This window comes from Pelobates fuscus, chromosome 6, assembly GCF_036172605.1.
Source record: "Pelobates fuscus isolate aPelFus1 chromosome 6, aPelFus1.pri, whole genome shotgun sequence".
NCBI lineage: Eukaryota > Metazoa > Chordata > Amphibia > Anura > Pelobatidae > Pelobates > Pelobates fuscus.
This window is the reverse complement of record NC_086322.1, coordinates 104,717,334-104,740,861: the sequence shown is the minus strand read 5'-3', so window position 1 is coordinate 104,740,861 and position 23,528 is coordinate 104,717,334. Positions and strand designations below refer to the sequence as shown.

Sequence of the window (23,528 nt, the reverse complement as noted above, 5' to 3'; positions counted from 1 at the left end):
ATCTCACTGGTCGTTTTAATGGGGAAACATGTATGGCATCACTTCAGAATTTTATTGTGAAACAGGTCAGAAATCCCACCAGAAGTACCTTTTGATGTTCTTGGAGAGCCAGAAGCAGAAGCCCTCATGGATGACGAATACTCAGCACCATTGCATTTATCTGGTGACGCAGCAGAGTCATCAAAAGGAATGTATGAAGATCCAGGCAAATGGGAGAGTACCTCTAGTCCTTTCACTGCTGTTGAGTTACCAACTCTGGTAAATATAAAATCTATTTTCTAGGCATAGAATCAAATCACTTGACTGCCAAAAATGAAAGGTTATTTTATTTTTCTTATTGTAAAGCATGGTTCTCCAAAACAAAGGTTTTGGAACCAGAAGCAAATAACAATAATTAAAGTACACTCCTTCTGGAAAATGACAGCTGTGCATTTTAAAACTGGTCTTCAGTTTTTTGTTTTGTTTGTTCTACACAATATATTGTTTATAGCTAAAAACTGTATCATGACTACTGTGTACAATTCTCCGGTGATTTTGATTTCAAATTTTTATTACATTTTAAAGAAGCACTATAGGGTCAGGAACACACACGTATTCCTGACCCTATAGGGTTAAAACCACCATCTAGCCACCCTGTTCCCCTCATGCCTCTCTAAATATTGTAAAATCTTATTGTATTAAAGTCTGGAGCTGCATGCTTTGTCACTGTTTCCTTTAGACCTGCTCACTGCCTATTGACATCAGCAGAAGTGGTAATCATGTTCCAAATCCAATGCTTCTTCGTAGGATTGGCGGACAGTGACAAAGAGGCAGATCACGGGCAGAGCCAGCACAATTCAAACCCAGCCCTGGCCAAACAGCATCTCCGCATAGAGATGAACTGAATCAATGCATCTCTATGAGGAAAGTTCAGTATATGCATGCAGAGGGAGGAGATACTGAATGTTTGGATACATTTTAGGCAGCCATGACCCAGGAAGGATCTCTAACAGCCATCTGAGGAGTGGCCAGTGAAGTTATCACTAGGATGTAATGTAAACACTGCATTTTCTCTGAAAAGACAGTGTTTACAGCAAAAAGTCTTAAGGTAATGATTCTACTCACCAGAACAAATTCAATAAACTGTAGTTGTTCTGGTGACTATAGTGTCCCTTTAAACCCCTTTATGAAGCACTTGTGCCATTGAGGGGTGCATGGAAATATTCATCTAAACATGCATTTATTAATAGACTGTTGTAGACTTTAGATCTTACATAGGAGAATATGTGCACTCCATTAAAAAAAAAAATATATATAATTTTTTGTATTTTTTTTTAAATACATATATACCAAATTAGAAAAAGGGTGCAAATCACAGGTCTTTCCATAAATTCAATGGTGTTTATTGAAACATAGTCACAAAAATAACGTGTGTGTGTTTGTTTTAGTTGAATATTTCCATGCACCCCTCAATGGCACATGTGCTTCAAAGGGGTTTAAGTGTAATCAAAATTAGAAATTAAAATCACCGGGAATTGTACACACCATCATAGTGGCTGGATGCCTCTTTGACTTGTACAATAGCTGTACTAAAAGATGTGATATGAAGGTTGAAATGCAAAGTATATAACTACATATATTTAGCTTACTATTGCTGGCACTAGTTTACTAGAGGGACAATTTTGCCAGTTATGTAAACTATATATATATGTATAACGTGTGTGTATGTGTATATTCGGAGAATATAGATGTATATAGAACATTTAGTTCGAACATACATTACTGAGTTTTAGTGAGGCCTGTGGTGTCTCTTTTCTAAAAATCGACATTTGTAGGACATGCACTTGATGGACACAAACACAATTATTTAGCATTTCAATTTATTTTTATAGGTTGACAAAGAGACCAACACAGAAGAAGCAGCTCATGAAAATATTTCTGTCCGACCCAAAGACAGGAATAACCTTGGCTCCAGGCAGCGACCATTTGTGCGAAACAGTATGATCGTCCGGTCACAGACTTTTTCTCCAGGGGAAAAGAACCAGTATATATGTAGGGTAAGATCTGGAAAAGTACACATTATTTTAGGATTTAATAATTTCAATTTAAAAAAAAAAAAAAACAACAAGAAAAATGTGTATTTATATCTCAATACATTGTTATATATTGTCTTGTAATATGCTTTGTCCACTATCTTGTTTTATTGATGCTTTCATAAGCTTTTCATAGCATGTAAGCTCAATGAGCAGGACCCTCAATCCCTCTGTTCCTGTGTGTTCAACTCGTCTGGTTACAAATACTTTGCTATTAGTCCACCCATTCTACAGCGCTACGGAACCTTTTGGCTCTTTATAAATAATAATAATAATTAGTGTCTTGTGTTCCAGAAGCTTGTAGACTAGCCCTATTGTATAACATTTTTAGTGATTCTGCAGCAGCAGGTGCTGGTGTAACCCCTAGATTATTGTAATCAACGTTCTAGTTGAGGAGTTATTTGTTGATCAATTAGTGTACCTTACTCAGTATTATTTGAGGGAGAAATATTTCAGGAAGATTTTTCAGATTTTATTACCGTACTTGGTTATTTAGTAACAATGAACTAGTTTCTTAAAATCAACCCTTTTAAAAATATTTTGGCCAAAGATTTGAAGATCCATTCAGATGAGCTATTTCTCTTTAAACCTGGCCTGCACCCATTCCGTGTCACTAGAGGTAAAGTCATTGTTCAAATTTCTTCATGAATGGTATGGATTGTAACCATGCCGTAAACCAATCCCCACCACACATTGTACATACATATCAAATATCACCGGATAATTTGAATTCATTTTAAAGAGCACTCTCTGTGTCTGGCACCCCTCCTCTCTGTTACTTAAACCGATGCAGAGACATCAAACAAAAATGTGCAGATCTTTTTTTTCCTTTTGTAAACTGACCTGCATGTCTATAAATCCTGCATTAAAAGCTGAACCACATCCAAAAATTACATTATCTCAACCTGGATGAAGACACACCTCTCCTAAAAGACCTCTGATAGAAGATTCCTCATTTGAACTTCCTAGAGTGTAGCGGTTCTATTTTTGTATGTGTGCTGACATGGATTCTGGAAGTAAATGCATTTACTTCTTCACTTTGCATCTTAGCCCAGGCAATCTCAAAAGGTGTGTGAACCAAAGTAAAATCATTTAAGGTTTGGGTTATTTCCTGATTTTCCAATTTGATTTTATGTGACAGAATCGAATTATACTCTCTCCAAAAATAAATTAAACTTTGGGGATTGTACACTGCATGTTGGAGAATAAAGTGCACATAAGGAAAAGGATATTAAAATAATTTTACAATGAAGCTTCTTTATTTGTAAAACAGTACCTTTTCAATAAAACCTAGTTCCTCATTATGCATCTCACGGCTCTTTACTGGCAACTTGCCGTAAGCTGCATTAAGCACCCGATGCACCAGCAGTAGAGTTCTAATTGGGGGAATTCCATCCCAGGTGAAGGCCAGATGGGGTATGCATGCAAGCACCCCACTTCTAGATGTGTATTGTACAATACAGTAGCCCAGCTGAAGGTTCCCAAAACAAAGAGGATTTTAATCACATCTGTCCAGTTTGGCAGGTAGCAAAAAGAGAAAACAAACAAACCGCACTCCAATCAGATCCGGGTGCTAAACTGGACCATGGGCCAGCACCAGCCACATGGAGTAGATTGACAAAGACCCTTTCAGGGGTCAAAACGTTGTGGTGTCTCACTTATCCAAATAAATAAAATTGAAGATACTTGGAGTGCATGGATCCTCTTTCTACCACAGTTTGTTAGGTTGGCACATTCAGTCTACACTGTAAGTGAACTGTATTGAACTTAAATGGACACCATAGTCACCAAACAACTTTAGTGAATGAAGCTTAATGAAGCTGTTTTTGTGTATAGATCATGCCTCTGCATTCTCTCTGCTCAATTCTCTGCCATATAGGTGTTAAAGGGAAACTATAGTCACCAGAACAACTATAGCTTATTGAATTTGTTCTGGTGAGTAGAATCATTACCTTCAGGCTTTTTTCTGTAAACACTGTCTTTTTAGAGAAAATGCAGTGTTTACATTACAGCCTAGTGATAACTTAACTGGCCACTTCTAAGATGTCTATTAGAGATGCTTCCTGGGTCGAGGCTGCCTAAAATGCATCCAAACATTTGGTGTCTCCTCCCTCTGCATGCAGACACTGAACTTTCCTCACAGAGATTAATTGATTCAATTGGCTTGGGCTGTGTTTGAATTGTGCTGGGTCTGCCCCTGATCTGCCCCTTTGTCAGTCTCAGCCAAGCCTATGGGGAAGCATTGTTATTGGATCAGGCTACCACTTCTGCTGATGTCAGCAGGCAGTGGGCAGGTCAGAAGGAAATCGGGACAAAGCAAGCAGCTGCAGACTTGAATACAAGTAAGATTTTACTATATTTAGGGAGGCATGAAAGGACCTGGGTGGCTAGATGGTGGTTTTAACCCTATAGGGGCATGAATACATGTGTGTGTTCCTGACCTTATAGCGCTCCATTAAATCACTTTTGTTTCTGCTTATGCTGCTCAAGCCACACCTTCCCTGAGTGTCACTCATATAGCCTGCATGGAAAAAAAATAGTTTCACTTTTAATCAGATGTAATCTCCTGCTCTGTAATTTGAACATTAGTTACATACAGGAGCCTCCTGCAGGGTCTAGCAAGCTATTAACAGAGCATACTAGTATAATAAGTAATTCTAAATTAAACCGAAGTGTACTTGAAGGAAATTTTATTAATTACACATCTGTTCTGTTTTTCCAAGCTTTTAATGGGCACATGCAGTAGTTTAATGCCGGAGAAAATAACAAGCATTCTGACAATGACAAGGCTATCTTTTGGCATATTTAATAACGAATGGGATGGTGGTGTTTGTTGAATCATCTCACATACAGTTAAGAGTCTGTATATAGTTAATTGACAGCAGTTTTCCCTGTTTTCTTCATATTATGTTTGCAATAGATACTCCCACAATGAACATTAAACCCATTTTCTTCTACAAAACAGCCACACAATGCAAATGTAGTCATTTCTCAGTAAGCACAGTTATTGCCTAAGGCCCATTTGAAGTCGTTTTGTTAGTGTTTCATAATATGCCGAAGTTAGACTTTTATAACTAATGGTGGAGCTGCAGAAATGATGACATTAAAGTTTGAAAGTTTGCGTTGTCACAGAGCAGAGATACATTCATTAAGTACCACTTCGGGTTTATGAAACTCGTTAGCACAGGTCATGTTGGGCTTTAGAATTGTATGCAGACCCAGGATGTTGATGCAGCAGGTCAATATTTAATAACGTTGTATGGTACTAGCAAATGTGTAGATTCTATTCTCATTTAACCCCTTAAGGACCAAACTTCTGGAATAAAAGGGAATCATGACATGTCACACATGTCATGTGTCCTTAAGGGGTTAAACACTTTTTTTTTTCCCACTTCTGTCCTCATAAAATGGAAAAAGAAAAGGAAAGGCCTCTGCAGTGTATATCGTCTGAGCAGAAGCCAACTTGTGATTCTATACAAAGCATTTAAAGCTGAAGTGCTTTAGTGGCCTAGAGGGCCTCTTTAAATGCTTGCTAAAGTGCTTTATGTGTTAAGAGTGTGTACTTTTTTCTTTCTTCATTTTACAAAAAGTGCAGATTCCAAAAGAAATTGGCACTTTTATAAATTAACTTTGCTATACCCTCTGCTTGAAGAGAGAACCCCTCTATAGTCCACAGTTCTAGTTGCAGTACTGCAATGTTATTCTTATCCTGATCCTATATTTAGGTACATTTTGTGTTTGATAAATCCACTTTAAGCCTGACACCATTATTATTTGCAGATGCCCTGGATGCAATACCTCGAATACTGCTACTCTCTTTGTCTACTAATTAAAACAAGGCTTAATACCTGCAAATTTACCACATGACATAAGTCATTTTCTGGCACCATGAAAGTGTTGACACAGGAAAATAATGCGCAATCTGGCCACAGGCTTGAAATCCTATTGTCCTTCCATTGGTCATTTGGCTGTACCCTGATTGGTGACCAGTATCTTGGCATCACGGCTCTCAGTGCACTACTTGTATAACCTCTTAACCTAAATTAAAAGCTCCAGTTAGGAGATTTAGAATGTTGATGTTCTCATTAAATAAAAGGTGCAACATTCCCTTCATAAAAATAAGGTGCCAACATTACAGGTACATTATTGCTAAACATAAAGTGGCATATTGAAGAGTTTAATACCCATAGGAACACTGTAGGCATTGTAAGTGCTTGAAGTGGTTATAGTGTCTGGAGTGCCCTGGCACTGTCTTTCCAGTCATCATTAAACTTTTTCTTTTAATGTTTAAATGCCAAACAAGAGTCTCCAACCATTCATCCCCTCTGCTGCAGTGCTGCTGGTGTTCATGAGGAAACAATAGAGAGCTGTGATTATTATTTTATTATTTATATAGCGCCATCAGATTCCGTAGCGCTGTACAATTGGTGGACTCACAGACATGTAATTGTAACCAGACAACTGGACGTACAGGAACAGAGAGGTGGAGGGCCCTGCTCAATGAGCTTACAATCTAGAGGGAAAAGTGTATAGTGACACAAAGGGTAAAAGTAGGGGTACGAAGTAGGCTGTTAGAAAAGTATTCACTGAGGGCTTAGTTGGTAATTTTTGACAGTTGCAGGAGAGGAGTCATGGTGGGTGGGGGATAAAAACCTGCTAAGAGTTTAATTGATATGCTTTCTTGAAGAAGTGAATTTTCAATGATTTTTTGAATGAGCGGAGACTGGATGAAAGTCTTACGGAGAAGGGAAGGGAGTTCCCCGGAAGAGTTGCAGCCCTGTAGAAGTTTTGGAGGCGAGCATTAGAGGTGGGAGTACGGACAGAGGATAGACGTAGGTCTTCGGCAGAGCGCAGGGGCCTCAACGAGACATACTTGTGTATTAGGGAGGATAGGTAGGTTGGAGCAGCATTATGTAGGGACTTGTAAGCAAGCACCAGAATTTTAAATTCAGCCCTATATCTAACTGGAAGCCAATACAGGGACTGACATAGCAGGGAGGTGTGGAAGGTGCGAGCGTTCAACTGAGAGTGATAGCGGACTGATTTGAGCCTATCACAGTGCCATTGAAGGTATGAATTGGTATGGTTCCAAGGAAGTGTGTAATCTCTAGGAAGAAGGCACGAGGGTGCAGGCGTTCCCAATGAATGGGAACTAGAGTGTGTTGCAGAACTAAGAGGGCATAACCCTTGTATATACACAATGAAAAAGAGAGGAACGTGACCCAAGCTGAATCAGCTTCAGGAACACTAGAAAATAGTACTGCAATGATGATTCTACCTGATGTAGCGACCTTAAAAGATAATAAACTTTAATGCGGGCATAGAAAGTATGTATGATCCCAGTAAAATTATATAGAGAAAAAAGGAAACTTAATACACCAACACAACTATAAACCAAAGGGGGGGAGCTCGTAATAGACTAAACCTATATAAGAATATAGAATGCCTATACATAGAGCTCGTAGTGCCTATAGAAAAACAGCCCTGCTGAAAAGTACCTCTATATGGAGACTCTCTATGTAGAGAGGCTAGAGGTGTATATACGCGTGGGCTGCAAGTCAGGCACTGAACAGTGTAAGGAGAGGCTCTCTATAGCAACTATCTGTTCTCTCTTTCCCCATACACTCCTTCACTCCTGTTATACAAAGTATCTCTTCCACTCTTGGAAAGTTGTAACCATATAAACTAAATCTTGGCAAATGCTGCAGAGCTTCAGTTTAAAAAGAAGGTTGCAACAGTATGTGCTTGATCTGATTAGTGGATCTCTGTAATTGCTACAACACCCAACTAAAGAGAACACTCTAGCCTGTATATAGAAAAGCTAGTGGTGGCTATAGGGAGAAGAAAATGTCTACACTGTAAAGGCTCAGAGGCTAGAAGCTACCCCTGGTATCTCACTGATGAGTCTCTATAATTGCTGCAGAGCTTGCAATCAACAGCTGGAGAGAACTCCCTCTCCTGTATAGGAAGAGGAACTAGTAGTACAGCCTGTAAGGAGAAAAAGATTTCTACACTGTACAAGTGGAATAGCTACTAGCTACTGACTAGTAGTACAGCCTGTAAGGAGAAAAAGAATTCTACACTGCAGAAGTGGAATAGCTACTAGCTACTGGCTAGCTCAAATGTCAAAGGCTTCCTCCCCTAGTGATCACATCAATCCGTGTATATTAAAATAAAAAAGGCATGAGACCTAACGCACGTTTCGGCGCTGCTAAAGCGCCTTTGTCAAAGGTAAACCATGTACTCCAGCATACAGCGTTTAAATACCGGGTCATATGACTTAAACAGCCAATCAGGGCGCTGGGCGTGTACTGCCTCTTGGCGCCGAAACCCTGGATAGCTGTCTGTGTTGTTGTCACTCATCATTAAGTCCGCCCACGTGGGTGTGAGCGGGGTGGAGTCAACGCACTGTATCCCTTTCGCCGACTGAACCTGACTGACCGTAATCAGTCAGATTCAATTAATGTCGAACGAAGTGAACTGTAGATAGACAGGCTCATTTATCCGTTAGCCGTATAAGTAATACCATTCATAGATCTGATGAAAGGATATGGATGATCGTGAATGGATGGAGCATAGATCGCACTTAGTCATGAAATGAATGGACTCCTCACTCATTCATAACACATATACATGTGATGTAAGCCCAAAATATATATATATATATATCACTGGAGTGCTTAGACAGAGATCCTTATAACAAGGAGTATCAGAGGATTCTGAGGCCGTATATAGTGTAAATAGAGCCAGGTTTAGCAACTATTTATTGTGACCAAATGGATGTGACATAGGGGCCACCCTACGAATACATGAAGGGGTGGTCTTCTTTACTTCAAGGGCAATCACAGAGAAATATGTATACAGGTTGAGTTCCTCTTAGCTTACAGGGGGACCATAAGAATGTCATCAGTCAAGACTTAAAGGGGTATGTCTTCTATCCCAATATAGGGAGGTAATTCTTGTACATACATTCCCATGGATGCCCCTTATATGGATAGGCTGGATGGACAACCTGATTTAACCATTAGTGCACAGAAGGGTAGAAAACCCATTATATCAATGGGATCACCTCTAGGTAGTGCACTAGTCTTTCCTGTATATATGCTACAAGGGAGATCTCCTTATGTGTGAATACACTTGATAAGCTTTACAGTGTGGGCACTTATACACAAGGTGGTGGGTGACCCTTGAATCAACAGGGTCACCTTTGGAGAGTCCTGATATTATACTTCATCATTGGGCTATAGGAAAGAGGATGAAGACTAGTTCAGTCTATATTAGTGCTTGTGAATTTAGTGTGACAAGATGGAAAAGGTAAGTACATGGTTATGCTAAACTCTATGTGAATACAAGAAAATAAAATAAAATCCAAAAGGAAATTTGAATTTTGGATTTTATGTTCTTGTATTCACATAGTTTAGCATAACCATGTACTTACCTTTTCCATCTTGTCACACTAAATTCACAAGCACTAATATAGACTGAACTAGTCTTCATCCTCTTTCCTATAGCCCAATGATGAAGTATAATATCAGGACTCTCCAAAGGTGACCCTGTTGATTCAAGGGTCACCTACCACCTTGTGTATAAGTGCCCACACTGTAAAGCTTATCAAGTGTATTCACACATAAGGAAGTCTCCCTTGTAGCATATATACAGGAAAGACTAGTGCACTACCTAGAGGTGATCCCATTGATATAATGGGTTTTCTACCCTTCTGTGCACTAATGGTTAAATCAGGTTGTCCATCCAGCCTATCCATATAAGGGGCATCCATGGGAATGTATGTACAAGAATTACCTCCCTATATTGGGATAGAAGACATACCCCTTTAAGTCTTGACTGATGACATTCTTATGGTCCCCCTGTAAGCTAAGAGGAACTCAACCTGTATACATATTTCTCTATGATTGCCCTTGAAGTAAAGAAGACCACCCCTTCATGTATTCGTAGGGTGGCCCCTATGTCACATCCATTTGGTCACAATAAATAGTTGCTAAACCTGGCTCTATTTACACTATATACGGCCTCAGAATCCTCTGATACTCCTTGTTATAGGGATCTCTGTCTAAGCACTCCAGTGATATATATATATATTTTGGGCTTACATCACATGTATATGTGTTATGAATGAGTGAGGAGTCCATTCATTTCATGACTAAGTACGATCTATGCTCCATCCATTCACGATCATCCATATCCTTTCATCAGATCTATGAATGGTATTACTTATACGGCTAACGGATAAATGAGCCTGTCTATCTACAGTTCACTTCGTTCGACATTAATTGAATCTGACTGATTACGGTCAGTCAGGTTCAGTCGGCGAAAGGGATACAGTGCGTTGACTCCACCCCGCTCACACCCACGTGGGCGGACTTAATGATGAGTGACAACAACACAGACAGCTATCCAGGGTTTCGGCGCCAAGAGGCAGTACACGCCCAGCGCCCTGATTGGCTGTTTAAGTCATATGACCCAGTATTTAAATGCTGTATGCTGGAGTACATGGTTTACCTTTGACAAAGGCGCTTTAGCAGCGCCGAAACGTGCGTTAGGTCTCATGCCTTTTTTATTTTATTATACACGGATTGATGTGATCACTAGGGGAGGAAGCCTTTGACATTTGAGCTAGCCAGTAGCTAGTAGCTATTCCACTTGTGCAGTGTAGAAATCTTTTTCTCCTTACAGGCTGTACTACTAGTTCCTCTTCCTATACAGGAGATGGAGTTCTCTCCAGCTGTTGATTGCAAGCTCTGCAGCAATTATAGAGACTCATCAGTGAGATACCAGGGGTAGCTTCTAGCCTCTGAGCCTTTACAGTGTAGACATTTTCTTCTCCCTATAGCCACCACTAGCTTTTCTATATACAGGCTAGAGTGTTCTCTTTAGTTGGGTGTTGTAGCAATTACAGAGATCCACTAATCAGATCAAGCACATACTGTTGCAACCTTCTTTTTAAACTGAAGCTCTGCAGCATTTGCCAAGATCTACCAATTGGATTTAGTTTATATGGTTACAACTTTCCAAGAGTGGAAGAGATACTTTGTTCTCTCTTTCCCCATACACTCCTTCACTCCTGTTATACAGATAGTTGCTATAGAGAGCCTCTCCTTACACTGTTCAGTGCCTGGCTTGCAGCCCACGCGTATATACACCTCTAGCCTCTCTACATAGAGAGTCTCCATATAGAGGTACTTTTCAGCAGGGCTGTTTTTCTATAGGCACTACGAGCTCTATGTATAGGCATTCTATATTCTTATATAGGTTTAGTCTATTACGAGCTCCCCCCCTTTGGTTTATAGTTGTGTTGGTGTATTAAGTTTCCTTTTTTCTCTATATAATTTTACTGGGATCATACCTACTTTCTATGATGCCCGCATTAAAGTTTATTATCTTTTAAGGTCGCTACATCAGGTAGAATCATCATTGCAGTACTATTTTCTAGTGTTCCTGAAGCTGATTCAGCTTGGGTCACGTTCCTCTCTTTTTCAGTGTGTAATCTCTGCCTCAGCGTCATCTCCATGTGGGTTATGGATCCTTATTCTGTTATAATGCTCAAAAATGGTTTATCGTTGAATGTAGGGACAGTGTCAGGGGACTCCAGGCACTGTAGCCAATTCAATGAGATTAAATGGTTAGAGTGCCTACCGTGTCCCTTTAACATAAACTGTTCAGATATGTTTGCTTTATGTTAATACCAGTTGCATAACTGCAGAGAGCACATTAAGTCTTGGAACCATAAAGAGAATATTGGATTAACTGGAGATTCATAGAACGCATTCATGTGCATGTGTTTTGTTTGCTCAAGCATTAACAGAATGGGTGCACTTAAAGAAATACCGCACCCCAGTGATATTACACAACACATAAATTCATCCATTTTAACAGTGTTTGTGATTTTTTGCTTTTTACAGCTAAATCGAAGTGACAGTGACAGCTCCACCCTTGCCAAAAAGTCTCCATTTGTTAGGAATGCAACAGAGAGAAGGAGTTTAAGAGTAAAGAGGGTATGTATAGTTAGGTGATACCAAAACTGTTGATTTACTTTATTCTTAACATTCCATTGTCATGTTACAGGGAGCAATGCCTCACAAAACATCTTTACAGAACAAGCCTGTTTGACAAAAAAAAAAATGGAGAAAAGAAAAGTTGGGGGAGAGAGGATTTTTTATTTGTTTTACTTCCCCTCCCCCATATGCTAATCCACTGACATTTACATCTGGGTGCGAATCTGACACCCCAAACTAAGTCCTTTATCTGTGCAATTCTGTCCTATAAATCTCATGTCTTTTTTTTTTTTTTAATTAGCCTGTTTGTCAGACGATCTCAAGAAGAGCCATGCACGAGTGTCGTGAGCGAACTTCTCTAGACTTGGAGCTGGATCTCCAAGCATCTCGGACCAGGCAGAGCCGTCTCAATGATGAACTGCAGTCCCTGAGAGATCTGAAGCAAAAACTGGAGCATATGAAAGTGAGGGGGCAGACAGAATTACCATTGTGTGTCTTGGAAGATGATCGGTTTCAGAAGCTCTTGAAACAAGCTGAAAAAAAGGTATCGATTGCACTCTGCAGTATAATGTTTCTTTAACGCTGAATATACTTCCTTGGGAATGTATATCGATTTAGCTGTGTATTTTTTATTTATTTTTTTGAAATTTTAATTAATTAAGGATGCACAAACAAGGGAATTTTGGGGTATTTTTCATAAACATAGTGTCAAAGAAATAATATAGACCAAGATTTATTAAACTGTTTGGACAAAGATAGGAAAATAGCGAGAGATGTATATCGATATAGATATGCAGGGTAGCATGATGCACTGGCCATCAGGCTGCCTTTCACTTGCAATAATTAAAAAAATAAAAAAAATTCCATCGAAGCAGGAACCACTGAATCTATCTGGCTGAAATACTGAATGGGTCTATATAATACATCTCAATTCTTTATGAAGCCCTGTGAGCACATCACACTTATATACTGAATCTGCCTGACTGTTTCCGTCATTCTCTCTCTCCGTCTTTCATTCTTCCTATTTGGTATGTCCAGGGGTCTGTCTGTTCTGAATGTCAAACTGTAATTTAACCTCCATTAAAAGATAATAGCTACAGGTTCTTAAGTTCTTTGACTCCAGCACATGCAGTATGTGAAACCTGGCATTCTGTTCCAACTCTTTCTATATGTCTTCAGGGCTCTGAACCAGAAGAGCATGTGCCTCACTTTCAGCTAACCTTTTGAACTACAACTTACGCAGAATACATTTCCCATGATACTCAGCCTATTATTTTGCTAGCTGGATAAAATGCACTATATCTTCTTCGGCAGAGGTGTCAAATGTTGGCGATCTATGGTCTTTCACATTCATAGGCATTAGGAAATTTAAATATCTTATCTAGTCCAGAGAGGTTTAGGAATCATCCTTGACAACTTTTCTACCCTGCTCTGAGCTGAAGCAAAGTGTTATTGGCTCATTATGGGTTTGTAGAAGGTATTAAATACATCCAGGTCAAGCAATTTCTTGAACCTTTAATAACAAAACAGATTTGTTTGTTTGTTTTTCTGTAGGCTGAACAATCAAAAGAAGAACAAAAGCAAGGTCTAAGCGCTGAAAAATTAATGAGAAAAGCCTCAAAGGATGTATGCAGACTACGGGAACAGAGCCAGAATGTACCTCTTCAAGTACAGTCTTTCAGGTGATAAATGCTTGGACCACTGATTAAATAACCCTTGGTGCTGGAAGCCTCAGTTTGGGGGACAGGTGAAGCAATTATCCTAGATAAAACATCAAAACATTTCAAGAACACTACACAAATATTGCAAAATATGCCACTTCTTTACATTGCTTTGCGATTACTTATTTGGAAACAAAAGCAAATTTGTTAAGGACTTTTTTCTTGGCTCTGGGTCATTGGATTTTGCAATGTTCTCACAACTGCATGATACAAAATGTATCAAACTTGGCCTGTTGCTTGTTCCGTCTCGACTCTGCGTGCTTCATTTAAGGAAATTGTCCCATCCTCATTCTATTTTTGTTCCAGTGTTATCGATTTAAATGGTGTTAATAATACATCAAGAAGTTTTGGCAAAAGTGTGTTCTGTTTACCCTAGAGTGGTTAGGTTAGTGTGTGTTTGTTTGCTTGTTTGTGCTCTGACCCAGACAGAATAATAAATATCACTGCTAACAGTTGCAATGAGGTGGACTCCTTGAAAGGGTCCTAACCAGTGGTTTGCGTACCAGGGGATAGTCAATTTGAAAGCAAGGAATATATGCAGGGGGTGCCTTACTTTTTCAGGATGTTATAGGAAGATCAATAGATCTCTCTGCCTGATCTGTGCCTGCAACGGATGCAGATTAAGGTCTGTTCACTCGCAGTCCTTCTGCTCAGTGAATGTTTCAGAGTGCTGCAGTTGGGTTACCATGCAATGCTCTGACTCATTCACAGAGTACGTGAAAGAGGTCTGCACCCGCAAGAAGTGCAGACTACATGCATGCTGTGCCTACTGATCCACCACCTATTATAACCCTCGGTGATGGATACATGCCAAGCAACTCTCCCAGACCAAAATCGATCTCACCCCCTTACCTAAAAGTTTTGTTTAAATACTGAGCTTAGTGTGGAGGTTAAAAAAACAATCCCCCCTATGCCAATGCACACACATGCACGCAGACTTCATAACAATTTTTCTTCTACTCATTTATTGCTGCTGTACGTTTTCATTATAGTTGTTAAGTCTATTTTTAATACATGGCATATGCTCTTATCAGCCAATTAATTGCAGGGAATACTACTGCTGGCCTCACAGATATCTTCAACTCTTTGCAACCATCCCCATTTATAGGAACACGTTTTTCCTCACTGCAAACCTCTATCCTGCACCACAGCTCCCTTTCTAGATGGTTATTGTTTTTTAAATTTGCCAGACCTTTCTGCATTACTTTTTAAGGAGCCATGACGTGATGTGCTGCATTCACCCTTTGTATGGTGATCATCCCACTACAGAAGCCACACCTCCCTGGACAGAGCAGGGCAGTCCTGAATTTTTTTTAGACAGAAACATCTATTGTAGACAGACATCGAACACAGTTATGCCACGTCTTCAGTATATCAATTATGTGCAAACTGCATATACGCTAATCAGTTGCATGGTCGGGTCAGCATATAGAAACATAGAAACATAGAATGTGACGGCAGATAAGAACCATTCGGCCCATCTAGTCTGCCCAGTTTTCTAAATACTTTCATTAGTCCCTGGCCTTATCTTATAGTTAGGATAGCCTTATGCCTATCCCACGCATGCTTAAACTCCTTTACTGTGTTAACCTCTACCACTTCAGCTGGAAGGCTATTCCATGCATCCACTACCCTCTCAGTAAAGTAATACTTCCTGATATTATTTTTAAACCTTTGTCCCTCTAATTTAAGACTATGTCCTCTTGTTGTGGTAGTTTTTCTTCTTTTAAATATAGTCTCCTCCTTTACTGTGTTGATTCCCTTTATGTATTTAAATGTTTCTATCATATCCCCCCTGTCTCGTCTTTCCTCCATGCTATACATGTTAAGATCCTTTAACCTTTCCTGGTAAGTTTTATCCTGCAATCCATGAACCAGTTTAGTAGCCCTTCTTTGAACTCTCTCTAAGGTATCAATATCCTTCTGAAGATAGGGTCTCCAGTACTGTGTACAGTACTCCAAGTGAGGTCTCACCAGTGTTCTGTACAATGGCATGAGCACTTCCCTCTTTCTACTGCTAATACCTCTCCCTATACAACCAAGCATTCTGCTAGCATTTCCTGCTGCTCTATTACATTGTCTGCCTACCTTTAAGTCATCAGAAATAATCACCCCTAAATCCCTTTCCTCAGATGTTGAGGTTAGGACTCTATCAAATATTCTGTACTCTGCCCTTGGGTTTTTACGTCCAAGATGCATTATCTTGCACTTATCCACATTAAATGTCAGTTGCCACAACTCTGACCATTTTTCTAGTCTACCTAAATCATTTTCCATTTGGCTTATCCCTCCTGGAACATCAACCCTGTTACATATCTTAGTATCATCCGCAAAAAGACACACCTTACCATCAAGACCTTCTGCAATATCACTAATAAAAATATTAAAGAGAATGGGTCCAAGTACAGATCCCTGAGGTACCCCACTGGTGACAAGCCCAAGCTTTGAATATACTCCATTGACTACAACCCTCTGTTGCCTGTCACTCAGCCACTGCCTTACCCATTCAACAATATTGGAATCCAAACTCAAAGATTGTAGTTTGTTGATAAGCCTATATATATGCTCTTCAGATTGACATGCCCCCTTTTTAGGTCAACCTTAGCATTGGTAGGCATTCATTCATTTTGTATACCTATGGTTTTAACAGTACCATTAACAAAATGTTGTATGTGTTTATTTCTAGGGAGAAGATTGCTTACTTCACCAGAGCAAAAATCAGCATACCATCTCTATCAGCTGATGATGTATAGTTTTTATTTAAAAGAAAAATCTTGGCTGTATTTTTTTTTTTTCTTCAATTGTTAATCTTTTTTTTTTTTTTTAAATGTTTCTCTAGTATAGATATCTGCTTTTTTGATGGGGGAAAAAAATTAATATTTTAACAAAATCCCTACCATTTCTAAAAAAAAAAAAAATCATCATACAACAACCAAAGTAGACTAATCTGGTCCATGGATGGTAAATTTGTACAGTTTCTTCATGTTATATATATATTTTGTAAATTTGGATCAAAGATGCAAGAAGACGCAAGCGTATCAAGTGTATTTCCTGTTGCAGTGCACTGTGCAGACATCTTACATTCAATGGACTTGTTTAACTTTTTTTATATGTATGTAAGCTGACTGTGAATATTCATTTTTGCACCAGAGACTGAATTTTAGAAGTCAAAATAATTTTCCAAAACAAAAAGACTGTCTCTTGATCCCAAGCACTTGGAGTCTCTCAGTGGTGCCTTTGATATCACTATTATTAACTCAGAGCGAATTTAACTAAGTGAGTTTTTAAAAGTGGAGATTAACATCCCAAATCTGCAAACTGCCTGACGAATGACCTGATAATGGAGTATAAAGTTACTATAAAACCATGAAAACAAAGCTTACAAAAAGCAAACTGGTTTAAATTACATTAGCATATATGGCGTGCTAGTGCATCTTTTTTACTGTGCGTTTCTTTGTGTGTTTGTTTGTGTGTGTGTGTTCATTGATTTGTCACTCATACTTACTATAGCACATTGTAAAATCTATTCATAAACTTTGCTCTAAGGTGCATCTAATCCCAGAAATGTAACTGTCCGAAGATTTAAGGCAAGCTGTGTTTAAAGTTCGATAGGGTTATTTATTTATTTAATGATACATTTCCCTTTGTGTGTGATATTGCCCCAAGAGCCTGTATCCTTCACAATGAACACCTTTATCTAGCACACAGATATTCCTGCACTTGTTACTTAACATCTCTGAGCACATAAATGAACTGTGAAGCTTTAATTGATTCTCTTGTATGTCTTATAAAATAGGTGGGTTTGTACACCTGCCATAGTCTTATGTCTATCTTTTGTATGACCAGAATCCTTAGTTCCTTAGTCAAGCTAGGCGTTTATTGTAGTAAGGCTCTCTCTGTATGCTCCTGATTCATAGAGATACACCATGCCAGTGATAACCGTGAGGGCCAACATAATGCAAAGCACATTGAGTGTCTGTCTGGATCTTTCACATATATGACTTATTTCTCATCCATTCTATCTTTATCGTCAATGTAATTTGTGGAGGGACATGCATTAACCTGCTGGTTCTTTCTATAAATAAAATAAGTGAGTATTTCTGAATAATGAAATCCATTATCTTTCCAATAACAATCCGCTTTGTATAACACACACCCAATAGATGTGCATTTGCCAATTTGATCTTTTGGTTCTCTCTCCTGGTGGCAATATCAGAATGTGATATTTATTTTTCATTGAAAGGGTTACTCCAAGCATCATAACTATTACAGCCTGCTAGACCTGTTTCTAGGTAATGGGGCATATCGTTTTACAATGGTTTTCCCTCTTACATGGGTGCCGCCAGGCTCCTGGTCTCCTTTTGTAGGCAGGTTTACGATATCACACTTCTGCAGAACTGAAGAAGCTGGATGCTGGTTCTGTCTCTCACGTGGCAGGCAGCGAAAGCTGGCGGGAAAGATTTACAAAAAATTATTTACACTCAGTCTTTCCAATGGGTTTCTTCCTTATTTTCTTCAATACAAATGTAAAACCGCATGCTAATATCATTATTAACGTTTCAGTCCGGACCTGAACTTTCCTCGGGCCAAATGAACACCTGCACATGGGTTGGGTTAGTTTATAGTCCATTATTAGTACATAGAAAAATGTTTTGTATTTTGAAACTTTTATTTGTCCTGAGGAAAGTTCAGATCGTGCGGTTTTAAACTTATACTCAATAAATAAAGGGAGAAAAGACCCTCTAGAAAGATGGTGAGTGCAGATTATTTTTTTTTTTTTATGCATGTATTTAGAGTCTATGTATCTGGCACCTGACAAAAAGTCTATAATGCATAGCTACATTCTCTTCATATTTGACAAAAGTTGCATATGTGTATATGTCTGTGCATGTTCCTGCTTGTAATATTGTTCGCGTCTGGGTGTGCTTGCAGCTGTGTAAATGCAGACAGGGTCCAAGATGAAGTTAGAAATTATTATGGTAACGGGAGGCATCAAGTTAGAGAGAGGTTAATGCCAAAATTGGGTTACTTAGGGTGTAAATAGGATTATTAAAAGCTTTAGAGTGTTTGCAGTTGTGGTATAAGGGGTGTTTAGGATTATTGGATTTACAGTTACAGTGGGATTAAGTTTAGTATTGGAATACAGCGGGCGTTTACTGTGATCATTTGTTTAACTCCTCTTAAAAATTATTTTTTTCAGGTTTAGCGTTTGAGTGCTTAAACTTGGGACTAAGGAAAGGATTTGTTTTTGGAAGGGATTTAAATTTATGGACCTGGGAAAAGGTCGTTTTAGGGTGCGTGGAATTTGATGGAGCATGATTGATAGAAGATGTAACACAAAGTAATACAGGAAAAGGGCTGTGCCAATAGTTAAAAGGTGCAAAAGTTCATCTGAATAGGTAGGGCAATATAACGTAGTTGGTCTCACTGATATGGTGGGACTAAAGTTCTGATGGAGTAACTTAAGGTAAAGTCCAATAATATTGAGGTCTCACTTAGAAGTATCTTTATAAGGTGCCTGTTTTTGGGTGTAGAGTCCTCAATGTCCCTAGTGGTCCAACCGTCCCGCTTATATGCAAGACAAAAACTAGGAGACCCAATGATGCAGTATATAAAAGCCAAAATGGGTAAAATAAACAAATATGTTCAATCAACTCACATTTAAAATAGCTACAGCCAGCTCTGGTGTGAAGGGCGTGATAGGAGTCCTTCAGAGGGATGGTATCCAACACTCAGGAGATGGATATATGAAAGACAGCCAATAGTGCTCTCAGTAGAATAAAATATGCAGTAAACATAAATAAAAATTTACTCACAAGTGAAGTGCAGGCAAACTGCACTGTAATGTCAGCGTTGGTGGCATGATCCCCACCTTGGATATACTTGGAATCACACGAAGATAAAAGGAAGCCAGGTTAAAAATTCCAAATAAGTGTATTAAAAAGATGATTGGCACAAAATTGTAACCAAAAAGCCTTTCATTTAAAAGAATTACTAGTTGGAGTAGTAGTAAAATCGCTGTGATGGCTAAGCTTGGCACTGTCTCAATGAGCATCATGGGAATTGTAGGCCAAAAACCAAGCATTGCCGGAGTTAGTCACCACTGCTTTAGGCTTCTACCAAGAACACTATTTTTGTTACATGAAATAAAATTGTTGCTTGTTCTGTATATTTGCATACTGCATGTTTGTATGTTGGTAACTGAGTAGATTATCACTTTACACCTGGATGTTTTGAAAGTGATTTTTAAGGTTTTAGAATTTTATTTTTGGTAAAGGCTAAATTTTTAAATCATATTGAAGTTCTCTGATTAATATTGCACCTTAGTTTTTTTGTTATCTGTTCAAGGGACCTAGGTAGGATTATACAATGGCAAGTGTCTTGGGTATTACATACTATTTTATATCCAGTACCTGTATCACTCCTAAGATGTTTGTAAATTACTGTGCACAAATGTTTGCCAAACAAGGAAAGTAATAGAGCATTGTAGAGCCCATAGCAGGATATAAACACACACATGCATTAATAGGGTGTAGCAAAAACAGACTCTATAGAGGTGGGTGATAGAATGGGGCTAACCGGAAACCAAATGGAAGTAATGTGGAATCTGACTAATGAGGAAATGGAACCTAAATCATGTAATTCTTTAGGGGGCTTTATCTATATTATTGTCAATTCTTATCCTAGAGTCTTGGAGGCAGCATAGAAGTGTAGTTTAGTAGACGCCTACAATTGTGTAACCACAGGTTATCTAGCATAAACTTTCACCAGGAAACAAAAACAGAACAGCAACCGAAATTATAGAAAAGAAGGGACAAGACAGGAAGATCATGGTCTACACAAGGCTGTTGACCGGTCAGGATCACATTCTGGTCCAGGTACAGATGTACAGGCATGGGTTAAAGCTACAAACGCTGATGTGTTGAGCTATAGAGTGTCAATAATAATAATATGTTGCGTCTCTGCCAAATAAGAGCATCTAAATACTCACTAAATAATTTTTTATGGACTGTATATGATGTGTGGACAGCCTACATTGTCTAGGGTCCTACCGCCACCATCCAATCTCATGCAGGTGCCATGAACCTCATAACTGCACCATCTTGCTTGTTACCTGAATTGTCATGGTAGCTGAATGATGTGGATCTTTATCAGGCACTGGGGATCATGTGTTTGTGTGCTATATGATTGGTATTAAAATTAATGGGATTTGCACAAACAAGTACAGAGTAGTTACACTCTGCTTATCAGTCCCTTAATTAAAAAGAATGGAGAGCTTTTAAGCAAGAGAAAGTAAAGACTCATTCAACTGCATTGTGTTAGTCAGTTTTGTTCATTTCATTGGAATATAATGATTGTGCATTTTGAAAACAAACTCCTGCTAATATCCCGTTTAGGTAGCTCATCAATGTGGCAAGGTGTGGTGTCATATACATATATAACATTTTGTATGTTTTGATGGTGGATTTTCAAATACCCATCTAGTACTAGGCTTTCAATTCTGGATGCTTATTTGCTTGATCAAAAAGTGGTGACTGGAATGTCCCTTTTAACTCTGGGTTGTTGTTTCTTCTGGAACTCCAAAGCTTGAATCCAGGACATTGAGCCATTGACTTCAGTTGTCTCTGTCAAGACAATCACAACTATTGCCGAAATTTGCAATGGATTTCTCTAAGCCAGTTCAAGGCTGCAACATCTTAACGCTACCTGCATCAACGACTACTACTTGTATCCTATAATCACACTTGTAAGGTCAAAGAGTTAGCGGTGGGGAAAGTGGGCTAAATTTGAAGGTATCTAGCCTTTCCTTAATAGGAGGACCTGCTTAGTACAGGCCTCATCTGATTGCTTAATGTGAAGGTGTAATGACGGTTTCTTGTTTGTCAGCTTGGTTTTGTTCAATGTAGAATGATGTGTAGAACTGTAGTGTCTGTTTGATGATTTATTTTTCACCATTTATTTATTTACTGTCTTATTTATGTTTTGCTTTCATGTAGCTCAAGTCTGGTCATTTTTATGTTCTATATGATACAAGGATAATTGCATACAGATTGTTTGACGTGTGAAACTGTTACTAAAAATATTAAAGTATTATATTATTGTGATTTCTAAGGCAAGCCACTATAGCAGTCTAGAATCCATTTCACTGATTTTGCTCTCTCTTTCTGAGCAAAGAAACCTGCCTGTCCCCATTGATCATATTTCCATTTCATGCCATTGTGTGATATTCTGTAATTGTATAAATAGCCTTGCCTCCATTCTTTCTGTCATAATACTTTGCCACGAAACAAGTGCAGCTTACAAAATAATCAGAATAATACCCAATTTTATTTATTTTTTAAGGAAAATTATTGAAATAAGCACACAAGCCCCATTTTTCTTAAAGGAACACTGTAGCGTTAGGAATACAGGTATGTTGCTATTTACTTTAGCCTACACATATAGAGAAAAAATTGAAATAAACTGAATTATTCACCTTTTCTCCAGTGCAGATTCTCCCTTGGCACTGCCGCATACTCCACCCTTAAGGGAGACCTCATTCTCCAGGATGACGGTCAAATCCAATACTCATAATAAAGGAGCTTTAGGCACACGCGTGGTGCTTGCCACCATGCGCCTAAGATTCTGTAATAGCGAATCCTTAAATACAATGATTCTCTATGGCAGACCGTGAAGGCACTGCGTATGCGGGTAAGCACAGTAAGATTCTCCCTGCTCTCATACCCAGAGGGTTTGGAGACATGACTTGAAGTCGCACTTCAGAGCTTTCAAATTTAATGAAACAAAGAGTTTGGAGGTGTAGGAGAGGGGGGCATGGCTGCAGGCATTATAACCACGTCAATAATATGAAGTTGTTAAAATGCCTATAGTGTTCCTTTAACATTATGTGTTACCTGGTCAGATCACATTTAGTCTAGTGTAGGATATTTTTAATAACTTGGGAGAACTACGGTAGCTAAAATTAGTTTTTCTTTTTTTCAACATGTAATGTATTTTGCCCTCTTATCAGAGCTTTTTAATGTTATTTGTTTACTACAGGAAGGGTGGAAGTTGTTTTCATTGCAGAAATGTATTAGGACATTGGCTTATAGCATACGACAGGAAGTATTAAAGAGATTAACTTAGAAACAAGTGCACAGCAAAATGGTTTCCCCAAATCTACTAGTTTATAACAGTGGAATTTTGTATAATTATATTCTTGAAAGGAAACGTGTTCTTCCCCCTTAGAGAGGGTTGTGTGTTTGCAATAGTGTCTTTATCTACTAAGCTGTCCTACTTAAGTGCTACCCAACTGAAGATAGGAGGGATGACTTGTGAAATACATTATTATTTCCCCCAATAGAAAATGCACTATTTAACCGAATGATGATGTAGCGTGCTTTTAGCCCAACATTTTCTTGATGCAAGTTGGAAACTGAATAGCTAAAGCACACTACAAGGCTTAGCATAGAAAGCCCCACGGTATTTTAACACCAATTTAGACAACTTTTGTAGGTATTGTCCTCTGCGCTATACACTGACCTTTATAGGGTTATTCACTACAGTGAGAATTCCTAGTGAGTTTTAAATTTAATGCCAAAGTAGCTAAGATAATTTTACCAGGTTGGCTATATTGGCCTTGAATTTCTAAATTTACAATTGAATTATCACTATAGTGCAGTGTTTCCCAACCCAGTCCTCAAGGCACACCTACCAGTCCAGGATTTAAGGATTACCCAGTTTTG

At 38.7% G+C, this 23,528-nt stretch overlaps 1 protein-coding gene across 2 annotated transcripts in view; it reads left to right on the top strand.

Moving 5' to 3' along the window:
* The window catches only part of WWC2 (WW and C2 domain containing 2), a 146,487-nt gene extending 126,758 nt beyond the window's left edge, over window positions 1–19,729 (top strand). For both annotated transcript variants that reach the window (XM_063458143.1, XM_063458144.1), the window contains 6 exons: window positions 66–258; window positions 1,872–2,036; window positions 11,990–12,082; window positions 12,384–12,626; window positions 13,637–13,764; window positions 16,490–19,729. In XM_063458143.1, coding sequence (XP_063314213.1) covers window positions 66–258; window positions 1,872–2,036; window positions 11,990–12,082; window positions 12,384–12,626; window positions 13,637–13,764; window positions 16,490–16,556 — 889 coding nt within the window. In that variant the 3' untranslated portion in view covers window positions 16,557–19,729. The remainder of the gene's footprint in view (window positions 1–65; window positions 259–1,871; window positions 2,037–11,989; window positions 12,083–12,383; window positions 12,627–13,636; window positions 13,765–16,489) is intronic.
* Window positions 19,730–23,528: the final 3,799 nt, after the last annotated feature.